This window comes from Trichechus manatus, unplaced genomic scaffold, assembly GCF_000243295.1.
Source record: "Trichechus manatus latirostris isolate Lorelei unplaced genomic scaffold, TriManLat1.0 scaffold00273, whole genome shotgun sequence".
In the NCBI taxonomy this organism is placed as follows: Eukaryota; Metazoa; Chordata; class Mammalia; order Sirenia; family Trichechidae; genus Trichechus; species Trichechus manatus.
The window spans coordinates 1,855,020-1,874,963 of record NW_004444209.1 but is presented as its reverse complement, the minus strand read 5'-3'; the positions used below and the strand labels follow the sequence as shown (position 1 = coordinate 1,874,963).

The 19,944-nt window shown below is 49.2% G+C and overlaps 1 protein-coding gene across 1 annotated transcript in view; it reads right to left on the bottom strand.

The window, feature by feature from the left end:
- Positions 1-1,817: 1,817 nt before the first annotated feature.
- Positions 1,818-19,944, bottom strand: part of TEP1 (telomerase associated protein 1) — a 42,047-nt gene continuing 23,920 nt past the window's right edge. The window contains exons 21-55 of the mRNA XM_004390018.2: positions 18,936-19,060; positions 18,561-18,674; positions 18,355-18,472; positions 18,004-18,198; positions 17,709-17,884; positions 17,456-17,612; positions 17,139-17,318; positions 16,551-16,643; positions 16,105-16,237; positions 15,809-15,959; positions 15,417-15,550; positions 15,124-15,212; positions 14,734-14,848; positions 13,822-14,062; positions 13,513-13,636; positions 12,479-12,603; positions 12,250-12,349; positions 11,879-12,034; positions 11,528-11,740; positions 11,113-11,266; positions 10,791-11,003; positions 9,522-9,682; positions 9,136-9,249; positions 8,105-8,212; positions 7,480-7,612; positions 7,299-7,375; positions 7,061-7,193; positions 6,801-6,937; positions 6,514-6,638; positions 5,293-5,436; positions 5,055-5,154; positions 3,405-3,510; positions 3,107-3,312; positions 2,878-2,982; positions 1,818-2,667 (exon numbers count right to left, since the gene is read on the bottom strand). Of these exons, the coding sequence (XP_004390075.1) occupies positions 2,545-2,667; positions 2,878-2,982; positions 3,107-3,312; positions 3,405-3,510; positions 5,055-5,154; positions 5,293-5,436; positions 6,514-6,638; positions 6,801-6,937; positions 7,061-7,193; positions 7,299-7,375; positions 7,480-7,612; positions 8,105-8,212; positions 9,136-9,249; positions 9,522-9,682; positions 10,791-11,003; positions 11,113-11,266; positions 11,528-11,740; positions 11,879-12,034; positions 12,250-12,349; positions 12,479-12,603; positions 13,513-13,636; positions 13,822-14,062; positions 14,734-14,848; positions 15,124-15,212; positions 15,417-15,550; positions 15,809-15,959; positions 16,105-16,237; positions 16,551-16,643; positions 17,139-17,318; positions 17,456-17,612; positions 17,709-17,884; positions 18,004-18,198; positions 18,355-18,472; positions 18,561-18,674; positions 18,936-19,060 (4,878 nt within the window). The 3' untranslated portion in view covers positions 1,818-2,544. The remainder of the gene's footprint in view (positions 2,668-2,877; positions 2,983-3,106; positions 3,313-3,404; positions 3,511-5,054; positions 5,155-5,292; positions 5,437-6,513; positions 6,639-6,800; positions 6,938-7,060; positions 7,194-7,298; positions 7,376-7,479; positions 7,613-8,104; positions 8,213-9,135; positions 9,250-9,521; positions 9,683-10,790; positions 11,004-11,112; positions 11,267-11,527; positions 11,741-11,878; positions 12,035-12,249; positions 12,350-12,478; positions 12,604-13,512; positions 13,637-13,821; positions 14,063-14,733; positions 14,849-15,123; positions 15,213-15,416; positions 15,551-15,808; positions 15,960-16,104; positions 16,238-16,550; positions 16,644-17,138; positions 17,319-17,455; positions 17,613-17,708; positions 17,885-18,003; positions 18,199-18,354; positions 18,473-18,560; positions 18,675-18,935; positions 19,061-19,944) is intronic.

Here is a 19,944-nt window from a genome sequence, read left to right as displayed (position 1 = left end):
CACTTGACTTTTCCCCGTTTACCAACTGTAGATCAGGTCTCCCACCACTTAACATCGTAAGACTGAGAAGTAGTCCAGAAATTGAGGCAGCTCTGGAGGAGTGTCACTAAACCTAAATGCATCTTGGGGAGGAAAGCAGAGAAGTGGAATGGGCAAGTGTAACTTGCCCGTCTAAGAAGTAATGTAAGTCCACACCAGATCCATAGACTTCCTGATTATTTTCAAATATACTCAACACAGATACACACGACACACTTCTTTAACAATGAAGGTCATTTAAATGAAAACAATTGCCTGTAATTTTTTAGGCACCAGATTACCAATATCTATCAAAATTTTAAATGTACATATCTTTGATCTAGAAATTACAGATGTGCATTTTTTCACAGATGATGTCACTGCAGCATTGTTGGACACAAAAAATGTCATTAAGGAGCTTATTGGATATTTATATCCATTCATTGAAGTACTATACTGTTATTAAAACTTTCCAACTCATTCTATGAGGATAGTATTGCCCTGATAACAAAATCAGATAAAGATATCACAAGAAAAGAGAACTATACAGTATCCCTAATACATACAGATGTAAAAATCCTCAACAAACACTAGAAGGCCTAACCCATCAACATATAAAAAAAAATTATACACCATGACCAAGTAGGATTTATCACAGAAATGGAAAGTTGGTTCAACATGTGAAAACCTATGTGGGTGGGTAGAAATTTAGTATATGAAAAAGATGCTCTTGTGGGTGGGTGGGTGGAAGAATAGATTGTTCAAATGTCCTATGGCCCCACAATCCAGTGGCTATAATTTTGGAACTCATCCCAACAGACACTGGGAGAAACTGCAATTCTGTTTAATGATACGAGCCCAAAGGTTGTTTAGCATAAAACTTAAATTCATTTTTCCCTTCAGTTTCCTTGGACACATCTTTATACTGTCTCTACTCAGTCTCTACCTTTTTTTATATCTCCAAGATAAGAAAAACTGAAAAATAAACCTTTATGCCAACCTGGCCAACAAGGCAGAGTGTACTGAGTAAATTAGTCTTTGCTTAACTTTCCCTATCCCATCCCTCCAGCCTTAGCTGGGATGTTTTTGTAGAATTTTCAGAGCATTGAAAATAGACAATTAGAGCTTCCTCCTGCCCTTGGCCCAGGCTGTCAGGAGAGCAAGAGGCAAAGGATTGAAACCAGCAACTTTTAGGATGATGCTATACCATAGTTCTCTGCAAGATTTCTGGGTAGGACTCTGAATCATAAGTTTCAACTTTCCCAACTGGGGCTTCTAGTCACAAGGTACATGTGGAGGGGGGAGTCTAGAAGGTATAATTTGAGTCACTGTAAAGGGCACATAAGAAAAGGTACAAGCATGACCTGTCTTCGAGACTTATCAGCTGATGGCATTCTTTGTGTCTTTATCCTTAGGATGGAGGAGAGAGACCCTGGGTCATTGGGTAGAACTAAAGTCAAGTCTCTCAGGTGATTTCTCCATGTAAAACCTAGAATCAGGGTGAAGTGAGAGCAAAACTCATTACGCTTAAAATCCCCAAATCCTCAAAACTCACTTCTGTATCAGAGTACAGTGGCATTTTCCTAAGAGAACCCTCCCAACCCAGACCAAAAGTCCTGTAATAGCCATGGCTTGTCTACACAAGTCTTCAAATTCTTGGACACAAAAAAGACATTTACTTCTTCTCCAATCCTTAGAATGAAAGGGCCTCAGGAAACTTCCCCTCCCATAGAATATACTTGTTGGAAAATAAGAAGGTTCTAGAACTTTTGCTTAAAAGAATCTAACTCCATGTTACGTCCACAGGTATGATGGTTCCATCTTTCAAATCAAGTTTTAACTTTAATGAAATTCAATTTGAGAGAAATACACTTTTGGGACCGCTTTCAAGAATGCCAATTACTATATTGACTAATGCTTGCCCGTCAAGTGGCTGCTGCTGCCCTGTCAGAGGTGAGGGCCAGAAGACTCATTTTGCTCTAAGTGCCCTGGCTTCTCATTTCACATTTGGGGAGTCAGTTCCGGCAAGATGAGGCTGTTTCTGTCAGAGGAGATTAGTGTTGTCCCAGTTCAATCCCAGTTTTTCGAAATGCCCTGAAGTGGGCACTACTGACTCACTCTTCCTTTCCTTAGTCTTATTTGGCCAAGGAGAGGCCTTCAGCACCCTATTCTAGTGCTGGCCAACATCACTGCCATTCCTCCTCCTCCTGGCAGGAAGTGTATCCTAGGGCCTGGGGCTAGCAAGTGACAAGAACGTTAAAGCTTGGTTTCAAAGAGTACCTACAAATGATCTGGTTCACTTTCTTAAAGTTCTAGTCAGGGTTAATGTTAAATCAGAGAAGAAACATATTAGAACATCCATATTTTCCTTCTTGGTCCAAATCCACATGAAAACACAGGCAGGGCTGCACTTAAGATTTTCTGGCACTTTTATTTTTTATAATCTTATGAAGAAAGCAGGTCCTGGTGTCTTTAGGCTTTGTATCTCTACACAAGTGGTATCATCTTTTCTGAGTTGTAACATCTTCATTCCCAGGACAAGAAGTACACATTGCCCTGTGCATCTCCCACAGCAAGCTGCAGGGTAGAGTTAGGACCCAGGCAAGGTTCCAGGCAGTTCACTGCCCCTTCACAGCGGAACAGGCCCAGCTACAATGGGAACAAAAATGAGGAAGATGAGGGCTACAAACCTAGGGCCTCTCTACCAACTTCTTTTTCTCTCACACTAATGCCTTTTATTTAGAAACAGGTTAGTAGAGCATCATTGCAAGAAGAAACCAGAATGCTGATCCTGCCCTTTCTTACCCTGTTTGCTCTCTTGCAACATCCCCCTTGAGTCCTCTCCTTGCACCCACTTACCAGCTGCATACTGGGTCTCTCCCACAGCTTAACATCTCTGTCCCTTGAAGCTGTCACCAGCAACTTAGGCAGTACGTGGAGGGCTGTGACACAGCCCGAGTGGATCTCAGAGAAGAGGAGAGTCATGTGGTGAGTTCTCAGTGGGCACTCCTCAGTCAAGGAAGCACCAAAATCTGCTATGTCAGATCTAGAGGCCCCTCCTCCAAACTTACCCTTCCCTCAAACTCACCTTTCTATACAGACGTGTCATTAGATTTCGGGTTCCTGGCCAGACGTTCGTGCTTACATTTAATTCCAAGCATGTAGGTGAGTCTGCCCCTGAATTTTGGGTTTCAGGATTTTGCCAGATGTTACCTGTGATCCATTCTCCTTCAGGGGTGCATGTGGCCACGTTCCATAACATCCCATCAGAGCTGGCACACAAAAATGAGGACTCTGCCATTACAAGGACAGAATTAGAGCCAGGATAGGTCTCGAGTCTAGAAGTATCCACCATTCTCCCTCTGGGTCCTCCCATCACCACTCACCAGATTCAGGTTTGGCCTGAGTTACCCATATCACAGCCCCACTAGGATTTTCTAGGTTCAGATTAAACTCCAGGAACTCTTCAAACTCTCCTAATTCCTTTTGCCTCTGTAAAAGGATAGTTTTGTTTAGCCTACTCATATCACTCAGCCCTGTCTAGACAAAGGAAGAGTTTCCTGCTCTGGCTAGTCGAGATTTTTTTTTTTCTTTTCCTTTCTTTTTGAGCTACAACTTAGATACAGTAAAGTGTACAAAATCTTCAGTGTACATCTCAATGAATCAGTACACACATATAACCCATGCAATCACTCCCCAGATCAAGATGTAGAACATTTCCATCATCCTAGAAGGTTCTCCCCATGCCTCTTCCGTCAATACCAGAGCACCTCCCCCAAAGCTAAGTACTATTCTGACTTCTATTGCCGTATGTTAGTTTTGCCAGTTACTGAACTTCATTTAAGTGGAGTCACAGAGCATGTACTCTTTGTGTCTGGTTTCTTTCACCCAACATAATGTCTATGAGCTATGTCTATACTGTTCCAGTCATCAGTATTCAGTATCACATCCTTTTTTTTTTTTTTTGTCATTTAGTATTATTCCCTTGTATAAATATCCCACAAATTATTTATCGCTATTCTGCTTATGGAGTCCTGGTGGTGCAGTGAAGAGCTCGGCTGCTAACCAAAAGGTCGGCAGTTTAAATCTATCAGCTACTCCTTGGAAATCCTACAGAGCACTTTTACTCCGTCCTATAGGGTTGCTATGAGTTGGAATCGAGTTTATGGCAGTGGGTTTGGGTCCTGCTTATAGACATTAGGGTTGTTTTGGCAATTATGAATAAAGCTGCTATGAACATTCTTATTACTTGTATTTTGGAGAACATACGCACTTATTTCTCTTGGGCATGTATTACCCAGAGTGGAATTTCTGGGTAAAGGTAGACTCTAGTAAGAAACTTTAGCAGATAGGCAGGTTAGGATTTGATAACCTTTTTAGGGACAAAGGGCACCTTTCCAGTTCCAGTTGCCATCGAGTCGATTCTGACTCACGGCAACCCTGTGCATGTCAGAGTAGAACTGTGCTCCATAGGGTTTTTCAGTGGCTGATTTTTCAGAAGTAGATGGCAAGGCCTGTCTTCCAAGGTCCCTTTGGGTGGACTCGAACCTCCAATCTTTCAGTTAACAGCTGAGCTCATTGACCATTAGTACCACCCAGAGCCTCCAAAGGGCTCCTTAGAACCTATATTTGATGTAATTGGCCAACTCCGGCCACACCAAACCAACAAATGTTGTGCATCTATAAGGTAACGGCTAAGTATAATGACAGAGATAAGATGCAGTCCTTTCCCTTGAACTGCTAATATTCATGGTAGCAAAGAAAGACATGAAAAATAATACAATTAAGATAATTCCTAGGTTTATGGTTTCCCATAATTGTTTAAAACAGTAGAATCCATTTTTGTACCAATGAAATCTTACAGGGAACTCCAACATTTAAAGCTCTTAAGGAGCACCATTCCAACTGAAGAAGGAGAACGCGATTCGGAACCAACTGCCTTTCCCTTCCCATTTTCCTTTGCGATGGGTCCCAAGGTTTAAAAACATTGGTCCTAGACAAATGTTTGCTTTAACACACATCCAAACAGGACTTACTAAGAGATAAAGACCTTTAGGGGCCATTGATTGCAAGACAAATACACCATACTCCTTGTGGGTGGACAACACTGTAAGACCATCTTCCATATAGCAGCCCCTGGTTCATAAGAAAGAAAGAAGCTGAGCTCGGGAACTCTCCAGTGTTTTGTTCTAAGTTAAACCCAACATCAGAGTAACCACTAGCCCACTTTTTCTCTCTTTCCAGCTTGGGAGGAAGCAGCATTTTGGATCTTACCAGATTACAGAGGGATCATTCCCTGGCATCATGTGCAGCAATTCCAATTCTGCCTTGGCCAGGATGAGGGATTGACCATCAGGGGCCAGGCCCAGACCTATCAGGACCCCTATGTCCTCCTGCAGAATTCGGTTCAGGTGAAGGCTATAGCACAAACGAAGTAAATGGACAGAGAAAGAACCTACTTTAGTCCACCTCTCTCAGACTTCTCAGTTCCCATGAATTCCTCAGGAGTGCAATATAAAACAAAATGCATTACCTTCCCTACAAATCCCGGTATCTTTCTGTTTTTCTTGTATCAGTGTTCATTATCACCATCCCCTTATTTGCTCAAACTAGGAATCTCTAGCATTCTTGACTTTTCCTTCCCTCCCTACCTTCAACTGATCAATTCTACCTACAACACACGCCCGTATCTCTCTCTCTCCTCATCCCCACAGTCCAAGTCAGGGCAGGCATGTCTTTCCTGGACTCCAGCAACAGCTGTAGAAGTGGTCTCCCTACCTTTAGTATCTCTCTACTACTACCCATCTTCCATATTTGCTGCCACTTCTCTTCCTAAAATTCAGATTATTCTGCTCAAAATTCTGTCAGAACAAAGCCCAATATTCTTAGCACTGTGCCCTCTACAGCCTGGCCCCAGTTTGTCTTCTAAACCCAATTTCACCCCAGTCCCAGTATGCAGCCAAGCACTTGGCTATACCTAGAACATACCACACACTTTCATGCCTCCATGGCTTTTGTTGAGACTACTCCCTCTTCCTGAAATGCTGTTCCTTTCCCTTACTGGCCCAGAAAACTCCTAATCATTTCTTTAAGCCCAACCTCAAGTGTCACCTCTTTCCTACACTTTCCCAAATTCTACAGCCCCAGAAATTTTATATACACCGTCTCTATAGCACTAATCAATCTGAGTATTGTTGGCAGTTTACTTGTATGCACATTCTTCTACTGGGAGCTTCCTTTGTTAAAGAATACATTTCATTATCTCTGGTTCACACTGCCCAGCCCAGTGGTGGGCATTAAGTACGCACTTGATAATTATTCATGTAAATTGATATGGTGAGGAGCAGAAAACAATTTCCCAGGAAATTTTTTCCTTTCAATAACTAACATCCCATTTCCCTAGTTCAGAAGCAGAGGTAGAGTGATTTGAGTAAAATCCTAGGTATAAGGAGACTATTATTATTCCTACTATATTACCCCAGCTGCCCCTTTCACCTGAAATTTCTAGACGTTGAACCTCTCTGCAGTTCCACTTGCCACTCGCTGACCTTTTCATCAGCACTCAGAACGAAGAAGGTGTGTGCTGAGTACCAGATCAGGGCACTGATGCGGCCTGGAGCCTGATGTACACGACAGGTTAGATGTAGTATTTCTGAGAAGACAGGACTGATCCTCTTTCCCCTCCCAGGCATTATGCAACCTCTAACCCTGGCACGTACCATTAAATCCATAGCTGGGGCAGAACTCACATACAGCAAAGAGCCGAAGCTGCCCCAACTCACCTGTGCTGTGGCCACAGCCTTTGCTTCCTGCCATAGGATCAGTTCCCCAGTTTGACTCCCAGATACTGCCATGGAACCATCTGGGGCCCAGGCCACAGCAGTGATGGCTGCAGGATTTTTAGGTACGTATGTGTCATCTGGAGAGGAAAGAAAGTACTTTATTAGAAGCTAGGCCACTGCTGGGGTACAAGAGGAGTTATCAGGCTACCTCAGTAACACACCCCTCTTTCACACCTTGCCTCTCTCTATGCTTCACTCACCTGCTTCCTCAGGTACCTGCCAGAGCCGTACAGAGCCATCCTCAGAGGCCGTCAGGAGGAGGCCTGAGGTGTCTGAGACAGCAGCTGCACTGACTGGGCCACTGTGTTCCAGGAGGGTGTGTGTTTGAAACACCTAGGAGGAAGGGATGGAGATGGGCAGTGGAGGGTTGACACAACAGAAGGCTGCCCCACATACCCTCCCTACCATCCCCCACCCCAGTTCTTGCAAGGAGCTCACCAAGAGTGGATGCCACAACCTTGTGGTCCCATCCAGTCCCACAGTCACCACCAGAAGCTCTGACCCAGGCTGGCCAGCTGATGAGACATAGCAATGGAGTGAGAAGAAGGGAAGAAGCAGAGGAGCAGGGGAGAGGTAGGGGGTTGGGCTGGGGGAAGGAAGGTGGCTGGTGTTCCATTACCTGCACGTGGCTCCTGGGCAGCTGTGCAGTGGCTGATGGGTCCTGAGTGCGCAGGAATGGTTGTCAGCTCCACGCCCTGATGGTCCCACACTTTCAAAGTCCCATCCCGGGCCACAGATACCACATGCTCCTCCTGCCCCAGAGCACAGCATCAGAGCAGGGTTACACTAAGCAGGACATGGCAGTATGACTCCCATGACAGACGTGTGGGCTAGGCATTAGGGGCTTAACCCATTGACATCAAGTCAATTCCCACTTATGGCAATCCCATGTGTTACAGAACTGAGCTCCATAGGGTTTTCATGGCTGTGATCTTTATGGAAGCCCCTCTTCCGATTAGGAGATACCAAAGGGTGAGGACAACTCAAGGATAGTGGGGTTGAATGGCTCAGGGGTGTAATCCTGCCACAAGGTCATGATACTAAGATGCTGTGTTTGCATGCTCCCCATGCTTCCCCTTACACCAACCTTCGGCCTCGATGCCCTAATCTCACCCTAATCCAGTCCCAAGCATCACATTCTTTATACTCCTTTCGCCTTTTGGATTAGACACCCAGTGCATCCAGTCTCCCAGAGCCCTCTGAGCCCTCTGAGACCCCTGGTGAGTTCTCCACCATCTTCTCACCACGGCCGCCACAGCGCTCACGGCACTCTGATGACCCAGGAACTGACCAAGCTGCTGTCCTGACTCAGGGTCCCACAGCCCCACCGAGCCATCACTGGAGCAGGAGATCTGAAGAGTTAGAGGGCAGAGGTGTGGGATTATCACCATCCCTCCAGCATTTTTGTATGCTTATAATATGATTCACAGCATGGGCTCTCGTGGGTTGAAATTCTAGCTCCATCATTCATTCTCTTGCGATCTGGGGCAAGTTAATCTCTGAGGCTTAGGTTTCTCATCTATTCAGTGAGGATAACGATAGTGTACCTACCTGGTATGGCTGCTGTGGGGCTGAGTGTATCTATATAAAGGACTCAGCACACTACTTGGCAAATTGTGTGCATTTACTGAATAGTAGCTGTTGTCCTTAACATAATGTCAGTCAACAAATGCAGAGAAAGTTGGAAAGTCTGTCAATGCCAAGGAAAGCTCTGGCTTCCTAGAAGCCAGGAGTAGGACAGAACATGACAAGTCTATACAGCTGATATTCACTCTTTCCTCATCTCTTTTTGAGAACCACACGGGGATTCTGCATGGGGAAACTAGACTTTACCGACCATGAGTAAATATTTAAGACTCACTTTCACCTTAGAAATCACAGCAGTATCCTTTACCTCCAGGGATAGGGTACATCCCAAGTCCCTGGGGAGACAGTACTATGTTCTTGTTAGGAGCATGGGCTTTCTTATCAAAAAGTTTCCTGGTTCAGCTTCATCACTCACATGAACTTGGACATGTTCTTTAATCTATCTGACCTCAATTTCCTTGTTGGTGAAATAGAGATAACAGTAGTATCTACTTTACAGGACTGTTAAGTGAGATACTACGTGCAAGAAGCTTAGTACAATGCCTGGCACATAGTAAGTGCTCAATAAATGTTGGCTATTACTATCATTGATGGGTGTTAGAAAAAGGCTCAGTGGATGCAGATGGGGAGTGTTGTCTTCCCCCAGGAACCCAGCTGAGCTTTGCCCCATCCCTACCCCTTCACTCACCAGTAAGTTGTCTCTGGTCCAGGCACAGCCAGTGACCCAGTCACGGTGACAGGCAGAGAAGGAGCGAATCAGAACAGGGGCATTGGGTGTCCTCACATCCCAGCATAGGAGACTCTGGATAGGTCCAAGGAGAGGAAGTAGTCAGGGCCAAAGAGGGAGGTGGGAACACCAGGGCTATTTCAGGTAGGAAGTTTCATGGAAATGGGGGTTGTTGAGGGAAGGAAGGCAGACAAATCGAGCATAGGGCGTATAGACTGGGAAAGAGCAGGAGGGAACAATGGGGAATGGGCTGTTAAGGAGCCTCAGAACCAGAGAGGCTGTGGAGCCTGGGGAGACTGGGGGCCCAGGGGAAGGAGGGCCTAGGGTTGCATCCTTCTGTGGCTCACCCGATCCCTGCCCCCGGTGGCCAGGCTGCCTCCATCCGTGCTGAAGCTACAGCAGTTTACAGGGCCCTCATGCCCTCGAAGCTCAGTGGCACAAGGAAATTCTTCTGCCTTTTGTGGCAGGGTCAGGAACCCCCTGGGCCACAACCGCACTGTGAAGTCCTCTGCATTGGAAACAGGGAGAGAGGAAGGCTCCTTGAAAGAGGAAGCAGGACAGGCCTGGGAGGCCAAAGACAAAAGTAATCAGCAGGGCTGAGGGTGATATCTGTGGGCACAACTCCAAGGGAGGGACAACCGAGTTATAAGACTGGGAGAGGCCCTGGGCAAGTCAGTCATCATGTCAGAACACAGGACAGGAATGCCAGGCACTCCAGCTCCTTGTCTAACCCCCTACTGCACTTCCCATGGCAGCTGTTCCAGACCCTCCCTCTTCTCAAGTGCCTAGTGTCAGTTCCACTTCACCATCAGCGAGGACCAAGCCTCCCCCCAGAGAAGACTAAGGCCATTCTGCCATTTCACCTCAACATCTCTCTCTCTCCACCTAAGGGACACCCATCCCTTTACATAGCAAAGTCCCCCATTGGGCAGGAACCCAAAGGATTATTGGGATTGCAAGGAAGTCCCAAGATCAGGGTTAATAAAAGGGGAAGAAACAAACTCCAGACTGATTATTCTAGATAAATACATTTAAAAGCACTTTGAAAGTTATACAAATAAAAGTTACATATGCATGTATACATGTGTATATACATATGGACACATATATAACATACATATTTATATATAACAAAACCAAAAACAAAACCTGTTGCCATCGGGTCAATTATGGCTCATAGCGACCCTACAGAACAGCACAGAACTGCTCCATAGGGTTTCCGAGGAGGAGCTGGTGGATTCGAACTGCTGAGCTTTTGGTTAGCAGCCAAGCTCTTAACCACATACATGTATATACATATACAAGAAGCCCTGGTGGTATAATGGTTAAGTGCTTGGCTGCTAACCCAAAGGTCAGTGGCTCAAACCCACCAGCTGCTCTCCAGGAGAAAGATGTGGCAGTCTGCTTCTGTAAAGATTACAACCTTGCAAACCCTATGGGGCAGTTCTATTCTGTCCTATGGAGCCACTATGAGTTAGAATTGACTTGACGGCAACAGTTTTGGTTTTATATACGTATGCATTTAAATTCATATATGCATATACATATAAATCAAAGGTATCAGCATATTTACAAGGAACAATGATTCAGCAACCCTGCCCCCTGCCCAGCAGTACCTGAGACAGAAGCCAAGAGTTCTCGGGAGGTAGCCAGACCCAGCACAGGCTTCTGGTATCTGGACAGGAGCCACAGGGACTGGATGGAGCTTTTCTTGAAAGCCCAGCCCTGCAGGGAGCCATCTTCTGCACCACTCACCAAAACCTCAGGGCTGAGCCAGGCCAGTGCAGACACTGCCACATGTAGTGCTGGACACTGACCCTCCTGGGAACCTAGAGAATAAGTGAAAACAAGAGAGTAAGATGCTTGGAAAAGAGCTGAGGATTAAGGGATGCCCTCTTTCCAAAGGCTCAAACACCCCATCCCTTCCCCCTTCAGTACCTGAAGAGATTCTGTAGATCCTAATGCCATCTGCTCGGTACCCAACAGCCACCCAATCGCCATCTGGGCTGAGAGCCACGGAGAGGGCAGGAGAGGGAGAAGGGGACCTCAAGCACCCACGGGGCCTACCCAGAGAACCTGACCACACCTGGACCTGGGGCCAAGAAAAGGACTTGAAGATACCTCACCTCCCGCCACCTGATTCTTCACCCCTAGAGTTACACCGCCCCAATAAAACCTCCTTCCAGAAACTCTTCTCATGAGAGCTGCCCATACACACATCCCACCTCCCCTGCAGCTCCCACCAGTCAAGCTTCCTCCATAGTCTCCTCAACAAATACACCACCCTCACCCAACACCCCCTACTTTTGGGACTCCTTCCTTGTAGCCCACTTGTGGCCCTCTATAACCTGACCTGGCCATCCTCTCCAGCTGTCAGCAACTGGCTCCCAGCACGCAGGAAAAGGGCACAAGCAACAAAGCCATGGTGGGCAGGGAAGGCAGCCAGTCGTGCCCCCTCTTGCCAGGCCCACAGCTCTACCATCCCATCCAGCCGGCCTACAGCCACAACCCGCCGGGGTGCATTGAAGGCCAAGGTACGGACAGAGGCTCCTGGGGCCCCCAGTTCCTATATGGGGAGTTAGAAATTGAAATGTCAGGGCCTGCTCTTAACACAAGCCCAAAGTGACAGACTGCTGATGTCTGTCATTCCCTATCTCCCATCCTCCTGTGCTTCCTCCCCCAGGGTGACAAAGGACCTTCTTACCTTGGTGACTTTGAGCCCATCCACCTGGAAGAAGCTGAAGCTGCCAGCCCAGCTGCCTATGGCTATCACTTGCCCCTCTGGGTGGAAGGCAACGCAGTTGAGGGGCTTAGGACAGGTATGCTGAGAGGCCAGCTGCCCACGGACTGTGTCCCACAGCTGGACAAGACAGGAGAGGAGTCAGGGTAATGAATACAGACTCCTGAGCTCCCGGTCCCAGAGCTCCAGAGGTCATCTTGTCCAGTCCCCTGCCCTCAACAGGGAAGGCTTCCTCAGGCCAAGCTGTCAGGAGCCTCTGCCACACTGACAGAAACTCCTCATGGGCTCGCTCATGGTTCAGAGCCACCTGGCCCACCACAGCCCTCTAACATTACCTTGAGGCAGCCTCCCAGGCACACGGTAGCTAGCAGCCGGCGGTCTGGACTTAGGCAACAGCTGGTGATTTGGTGCCGGTGAGCCTTGGTCTGGAGCACCCTGTCCCAGGAAGTCAAAGTCAGGCCCCGGGGGTCCCCTGGCCATAGGCTTCCTCCTCATTTCCCTCCCCTGGGTTTCCAACAAATGGGTAAGGCCCTCACTGCAGGGCATGGAGGAGAAACCCCTTACCGACAACCATGCTGCAGGTCCCAGAGCTCAAGGAGTCCGTCAAAGGCAGTAAGGAAGATGGATGTGTCCGAGAGGAATGAACAAGAAGAGATCCCATCACAGCCACTCACCACAGACTTCTCCTCCTGTGAACAGCAAGGGGAAAGCTCAGCTCAGGCCATCACCTCGACCCCTCCACGTCCCCCCACTCCTGGCCCCAGCCAAAAAGGGGGCCAACGCGCAAGAAGGACTTGTGCCCCTGACTGCCTACATTCCCAGGCCATGCACAGGTTCAAGTGCGGCCACTTCTCCTCCCTCACTCCAAGCCCCATACCATTCCCCAAGTCCCAGAGAGACTCTGTGGTGATCTACCTCTGAAAAGCAACCACTGAAAACTCTATGAAACACACTTCTACTCTGACACACAGAAGGTTGCCATGAATTGGAATCAACCCCACAGCAACTGGTTTGGCTCTGGTGTTTTGGAAGAGGGAATGGGCTTATGCACATACATGTATATGTTGGGGTGTGGGGGGTGATATGGGTGAAAAGAGGAGAGAGAGTGGCTATGGGACCCCTCTCCAGCCTAATCGATTGTTGACCTCCCATAAGCACCCTCTGCTGAAATCATTCCCAGCATTTGCAGGAAACATTCTCCCCTCTGTGCCTCTGCTCAGGCTCCTCACTCAACCCGGAATACCTGCCCTTGTCCACCCTACGTCCTTCTGTAACTGTACAACTCACTCTGCTCTTATCTACGTCATACTATGTTTTGGTTCCTTTTTTTTTTTTTTTTTAACCTTGTATGTCTTATCTCCCAACAAAACTGACCGCTTGGTGGGCAAAGACAATGTTGTATGCCCTGTGAATGAAAATGTGTGGCAAACATTTGCTGTGACTGATTTCTTTAACAAGCCCTTTTGATCACGCGTGAGGGGAGTGAAGTTGCTGAATCAACAAGAGTGTCAGCAGGTTGGGTTTGGCTTGTCTAGGGCTTCAGGGCAGTCCCTGAGGCTTTTCTGAAGGTGAACTCTGCCCTGTCTTGAGTGTCATACCTGCCAGGAGTTCAGGTCCAACAGGTAAACTGTCCCATTGGCAGTGCCCACAACTGCTCTTTGCCCATTGGGAGAGAAAGCCACAGCTGTGGGGGATGAAGAAACTGACAGAGACAGGCTGGAGCTAGAGAAAGAGCAGGAAGAAAGAGAGGAAATGAGAGAAAGGATGTGAACATGACTCCGTTTCTGTGTCTCTACCCGAACCCCCCTCTCCGCAGTGACTTTAGCCTGCCCTTTGTTCTTGTTGCAGAATGGGCTGCAGCTTGTCCCTCTGCTGGGCTTTCCAGGTTCTGGGGCTGATTGTCTTGCCTTTGTGGACCATCCATGGTCTGGGGTTTATTAATCCATCGCAGTGTGCGTGGGAGCTGCCGTCGCTGGGAGAGCTGGGGGGCCTGGCGACAAAGAGGCGAGTCTGGAGGCTGGTTAGCTGCCTGCTGGTATAGAAGCAGTGGATACTGTCTAAGGACTGGAGCCTGCTGCCTCAGGAAGGTACGAAATACAGCAACATCAGCATCAGGGAGCTTTTGTTCCTCTTCAGGGACTGAAGAAACTATAAAAGATGTAGACTGTCACTGGGGAGCCACCCTGGACCCCATTAACCTCAGCAACTACAAACATATGAGGTGTCTAAAATGGTAAGCCTCAAAGTCTGGCCCTCTGGCCACACATCAGGAACACCTGTTAAAAGTACAAAGCTTTGGGCCCCACTCCAGACCTAAAAAACCAAAACCAGTTGCCACAGAGTCAACTACGACTCGTGGCGACTCCATGTGCGTCAGAGTAGAACTGTGCTCCACTGGGTTTTCAGTGGCTGATTTTTTGGAAGGAGATCACCAGGCCTTTCTTCCGAGGTATCTCTGGGTGGACTCGAACCTCCAACCTTTTGGTTAGCAGCCGAGCACATTGACCATTTGCACCATACAGGGACTCCCACTCCAGACCTAGGAAATCATAATCGGACCCAGGGATCTGCAATTTGAACAAGTTTCCCACCCTGTGCCCAAAAAATTTTATGCCCATTAAATTAAGCTTGAAAAACTCTGGTCTAAGAGATCCAGGCAAAAGGTCCCCTCAGAATCACTTGCTTACCCTCTTGGTTTTTTCAACTTGGAATGGAAATTTGACTGTTCTTTCTATTCACCTCCTCCTGAGCGGCACCCCCACAACCACACTCAGGAACCCCATATCTCAGAGAAGAGACCACCCAGTGACTCCTCTCACCATAGAGGGCGTGGGCCTCCAGGAGCCGAGAGATCAGGCCCAGTTCCAGGTGTGCCGCCACCACATGGAGGTTGGTGAGGAACTTTGCAAGAGGGCCACAGTTCCTGCTCTGGAGCTGGGAAGAGTCAGACTGGATTCATTAGGGATGTAAAGAGGCTGGTGAGGAGGGATAGTGTCTTAGATCCTGCCTGTGCAGCTGGGACTGAGACCCAGGAGCTGGGACAAAGGATCTGAGGAAGGAGAGCAGGAAAACAGAAGAGCAGCACGGGGAGTTTGGGAGGCAGCTAATGGCAGCGGTGATAGTGGACGGTGGTGGTGGTGATGGTTGGGTGATCTCAGAATATCCAAAGCATTGGTTGGGAGAAGGTGTCAGGGGGTCTGAGGACTAACCAGGTGGTAAGGCAGGTCTCCCAGAGCCTCAGGAGAGCAACTTCGGAAGGTACCTGAGGCATCAGGGTCACACGTCTTCCAGAGCTGAGCTGCAGGTGAGTCACAGAACAAACAATGAGATGGGCTTGGGCTTGCAGCATCTCCTGCCTCACATCCCTCAGGCTTCAGCAAGAGTCATCCACCTACTGGGGTGGCAGGTAAGGGGTCCAGCCAGTGGGGAACACTAGCGGGTTTCCTGCCCACCAAACCCGAGCCCCTCACACAGGGCCTCAGCTGACTGTGGCTGCAGTCACCTGCGATGAGGAGGTGTGCCGTGCTCTCCAGCCCTGGCCTCTTCCCATATCGACGTTTTGCTGCTGTTCTCAGGGGCCCATCAGGGAGGCAGAGCCGGGCACCAAGGCGCTCCAGAGGGCCCTCCCCTAGCAAACTGTCCTCATGTGAGGAAGGGAGAGAAGGAAGAGAAGAGGGAGGAGGCCTGTCAGACAGCAGCCTGGCACAGTTGTAGGCCCTCATTCATACCTCAAATAGTGATAACTTGAGTGGCAGCTAATTCTCGGCCTGGGAAACAAGAGTCAGGGCTATACCAAGGGAAGGGTGGGATGAAGAAGGGATCACCCAGGGCCCTGGCTCAAAGATGGGAAGGCACAGTGAGGTCAGCAGGGAACTCAGCTGGGGGCACCTGTACCTGCGCAAACTCTGGACGAGGTAGGCAAATGAGCCCATGGGGAAGGGGTCCCCACTACTATCAGCAGCCACTGCCTCTTCCCAGCTCTTGCACCCAGTGGGCAGTATCCGCCACGCACTCAGCACTCCATGCAGCTGGTCCATGGTCAGACCTGAAAACCCAAGCTCTCTGAGGCCCTCACCCAACTTCACAGCATACCCATCCCCAGTGGCACCTAATCCTCACTGAGGCCTGAACTAAACCAAGGTCATCCAGCCCCCAAGCCCTCAGCCTCCCAACCCACCCCCAACACTGACCATTACGTGTGACCTTAAGGGTGGCCAAGGCTTGGGAAAGGACATCAGGGCCGTGCTCTTGCTCCAGGGTGTTCAGGATGTACTGCAGCAGCAGGGGGACAGTGGCAGGCAGCGTCCGGAGTCTTTCAGACACCTGAGAAAGGAGACGGGGCTTAGTTGGGGGAGGGGGACAGCTTTGGCTAGAGCTTTGGTTATGGGGTAGGAAAGGGGGCAGCATTAGAAACGGATGGGAGGGATGAGAAAGAAAAGATGAACAGGTAGAAGAGAAACGGGGATAGGGTTGAGGTAAGGATGGAGGATGGATGATCATAAAATGGCGAGGGGTGAGGGTAGGGGAACACGAGGGATGACAGGATGAGGTAAGGAGATGAAGAAGCTGAATGGAGAATGGGAAGTGGGATTAGGACTTAGAGGATGATGAGCATGAGGTTACACCTCTAACTGACCTGCTCATAGAGTGTGAAGAGCCTCAGGTGATCCGTGACCAAGCGCAGGTAGAGCGGCAGGGCTGACCCCCGCTTCACCAGCAGCAGACGCATCTAATGAGACTCAGACTCAGTGTGGGGACCAGGCAGACACAGCACCTGCTACAGTCAGTCCTTGCCCACCTGCCCTCCACCCCAGCACCAAGCTCACTGCCAGGCAGCTCCTCTGCTTCTGAGAGTCTCCAACAAGGAGAGGTCCACAGCATCAGCTCAGGTCACAGGCCTCCCTCTCCCCACACTGCTCTGCCCACCCAGCCTTCTGCAGGGTATCCCTCATGGCTCAGCCTGCCCCACCAGGTATCTGCAGCTGTACTCTCCTCCCCTTGCCTGGTCAGGCACTGGAGTGGCCACGCACCAGGGAAGAGAGGGTGGGATATAGTATAAGTATGTACAGTTATCCTATTAATGACTTCCCCTGACCTGGAGTTCCTAAGAAAACAAAGGAGCAGGCCTGTGGGGACAGCTGGCAGCCCCGACACCCTGGGGTCCTCAGAGCTCCTAGATTCACTTCCACACCCAGCCACCCGCCTGCCCTGACCTAGATCCAACCTGGTTGTTAAAAGGTGACTCCTCCAGCCGCTTCCCGTACAGAGCCAGCTCCTCTCTCACCATCCGGACCCGGGCAGACGGCTCCAGAGGCCCCAGGGCCACCACATGAGCATCTTGGCTCTGTTCCAGGGTCTCCCCCAGGCCTGTGTCACTAGACATGCTCAGCACCAGGTGTACCCCCTGTGATATTTGGGTAAAAGGGCAAGAGATAGAAGGAAATGAAAGAGAACAGCATTGGAGAGGTCTCTCTCTCCTCCCTACAGTGTCCCTCCCTCTCCCCAATCTTCCTCCAGCCCCCACCTTCTCCTCACACTCACCCGGGGCAGGGTCTTCGGGATCCAGTCTGAGATCAGCTGCCCATTCTGGTCCACCAGCCTGTCTACCCCATCGATGATCAGCACCAGGCTCTGGCCAGGGTGAAGGGACTGAGCCAACTTGGGCAGCAGCCTCTGCTGCAGCTCCCATACCAGGCCTCTGTAAGTGGAGTGGAAGACCAGGGTCAGGGGAGAGGGAGACACAGGGCGGTGTCACATGGCATCAACAAGGCTGGGCTAATGGGGTGACACACACCGGTAGGTATGGGGGAGGGCACTCGGTTCCTGCAGATGGCTATGCAGATAGCTACAGAGGCGTCTGAGCAGGGTGAGAGCAAGACTCTGGTCAGGGCGGGCACCTGAGAAGTGGAAGAAGACTAAGGGGGCCACTTTGGTCCCATCAGCAGCCTGCAGGGCTGACACGAGGGATGCCTGCATGGGATGGAAACAGAAAACATGGTCACATGTTACATGCACAAGCTCTCTGTGCCCCACCTCCTGAATCCACAAAGCACCTCCCCACTCCTGCCCAAGCCTCTGAGGCTCTGTACCAGGAAGGCAGTCTTGCCCTGTCCCGACTGCCCGATCACCAGGCTTAGCCTCCCCCGGTGCCGCGTCATCTGCTGCACTGTGTCCTGAAGAAGGCGAGGTCGGGCAGGGCTGGGTGGGCTCTGCAGCTGCTGGAAGGTGGCCTGGACCGAGTCATCATCTGGGGTGGGCAATGGCTGCTCCTGCTGAGACCCAGGCTGAGAGCACATGGGGCAGTGACTACCATGACTCCATGCTCCTAGGGACCCCCAGGCCTAAACTCACAGAGCCTCCACCAAGTTACCTCCCCACCCAGGGCTACCCAGACCATCCTGCCTCTCCCCACTCCCCCGGTTACCAGCACTCCTGCTGACCTGCAGGTAAAGCTTCTGGATCACATTCCACACGTCCTGCAGAACCAACTTCCCAAACTCCTCCAGTCCCCCGACATAGGGCCGGCCAGCTGCCACACACCCCCATTTACAAGGGTATCTGTGGGCAAAGCAAACATGCCCAAAGTCAAAGCAGGCCAGCTCCCCTTCCATATCTCTGTGCTGGTGCTCCACCTCCCCCAGCTCACCTACGGCAGGTAATCTCTTTCTGTTTGCTCAGGTAGCTCTTCAGTTCTGTGATCCGATGTGCAGCCTCTTCAGACTCAGGAATAAAGTCAGATTTCCAGGTATCTGGCACAGAACTGACACACCAAAGATACCCCAAGAGTGGGGCTGGGCTCAGACCCAGCCTCCCTCCACTCTGCTGGCTATGATGCCCTGAAATTCATTCTCAAATGGTGACCACCTGACTCTAGCTCCAAGGATGAACTGGTGCTGCTCTCTGAACTCTCTCTCTCTTCTAGCTGTCCCCTCCTAAATTCTGAATGTTGGTGAGACAAGACATGGCCACCAAGCCTGTCCAGCCTTCTGTGGAGACTGCCCTGGAGGGAACAGGCGGGTACCTGAGGAAGCTGGAATCCCGAAAGTAGATGTGAGCTGGGGCAGGGTTCTGGAGGTGGAGGCCCCGGTTCAGGAACTGCATCACCTCCATCTCTGTAACTGAGCGGCCTGGGGGGTACTGCTGGGCCTGCAGGGATGGGTGGAGGACAGGCGGAGTTCAGTCCTAGGCCTGAATGCTAACCTCTCCTTCCAGACCTGCCTAGGCCCCCAGGCTCCTTCATCTCCAAAATGTTCCTCCCTCCCTCCGACACAAGTCAATAAAATATAGCTAATAGCTAACATTTACTGAAGGCATGCGCCAAGCATTTTTTTATAGATTATTTTAAAGTCACATAATAACTCTGCAATATAAATGTCATTCTTTCTTTTTAATATATGTAGAAATTAAAGCTACGTTAACTACAGATTGGGAAAAAATTTTTGGCTATGATAAATTCGATCACTGTTTAATCTCTAAAATCTACAAGATACTGCAAAACCTCAACAATCAAAAAGACAAACAACTCAATTAAAAAATGGGCAAAGGATATAAACAGGCACTTCGCCAAAGAAGACATTCAGGCAGCTAACAGACACATAAAGAAATGCTCACGATCATTAGCCATTAGAAAAATGCAAATCAAAACTACAATGAGATACCATCTCACCCCAACAAGGCTAGCATTAACTAAAAATCACAAAATAATAAATGCTGGAGAGGTTGTGAAGAGACTGGAACACTTATACACTGCTGGGGAGAATGTAAAATGGTACAGCCACCTTGGAAATTGATTTGGCACTTCCTTAAAAACCTAGAAATTGAAGTACCATACAATCAAGCAATACCACTCCTTGAACTATATCCTAGAGAAATAAGAGTCATCACATGAATAGATATATGCATACCCATATTCATTGCAACACTGTTCACAATAGCAAAAAGATGGAAACAACGTAGGTGCCCATCAACGGACGAATAGATAAACAAAATTATGGTATATTCACACAACAGAATACTATGCAGTGTTAAAG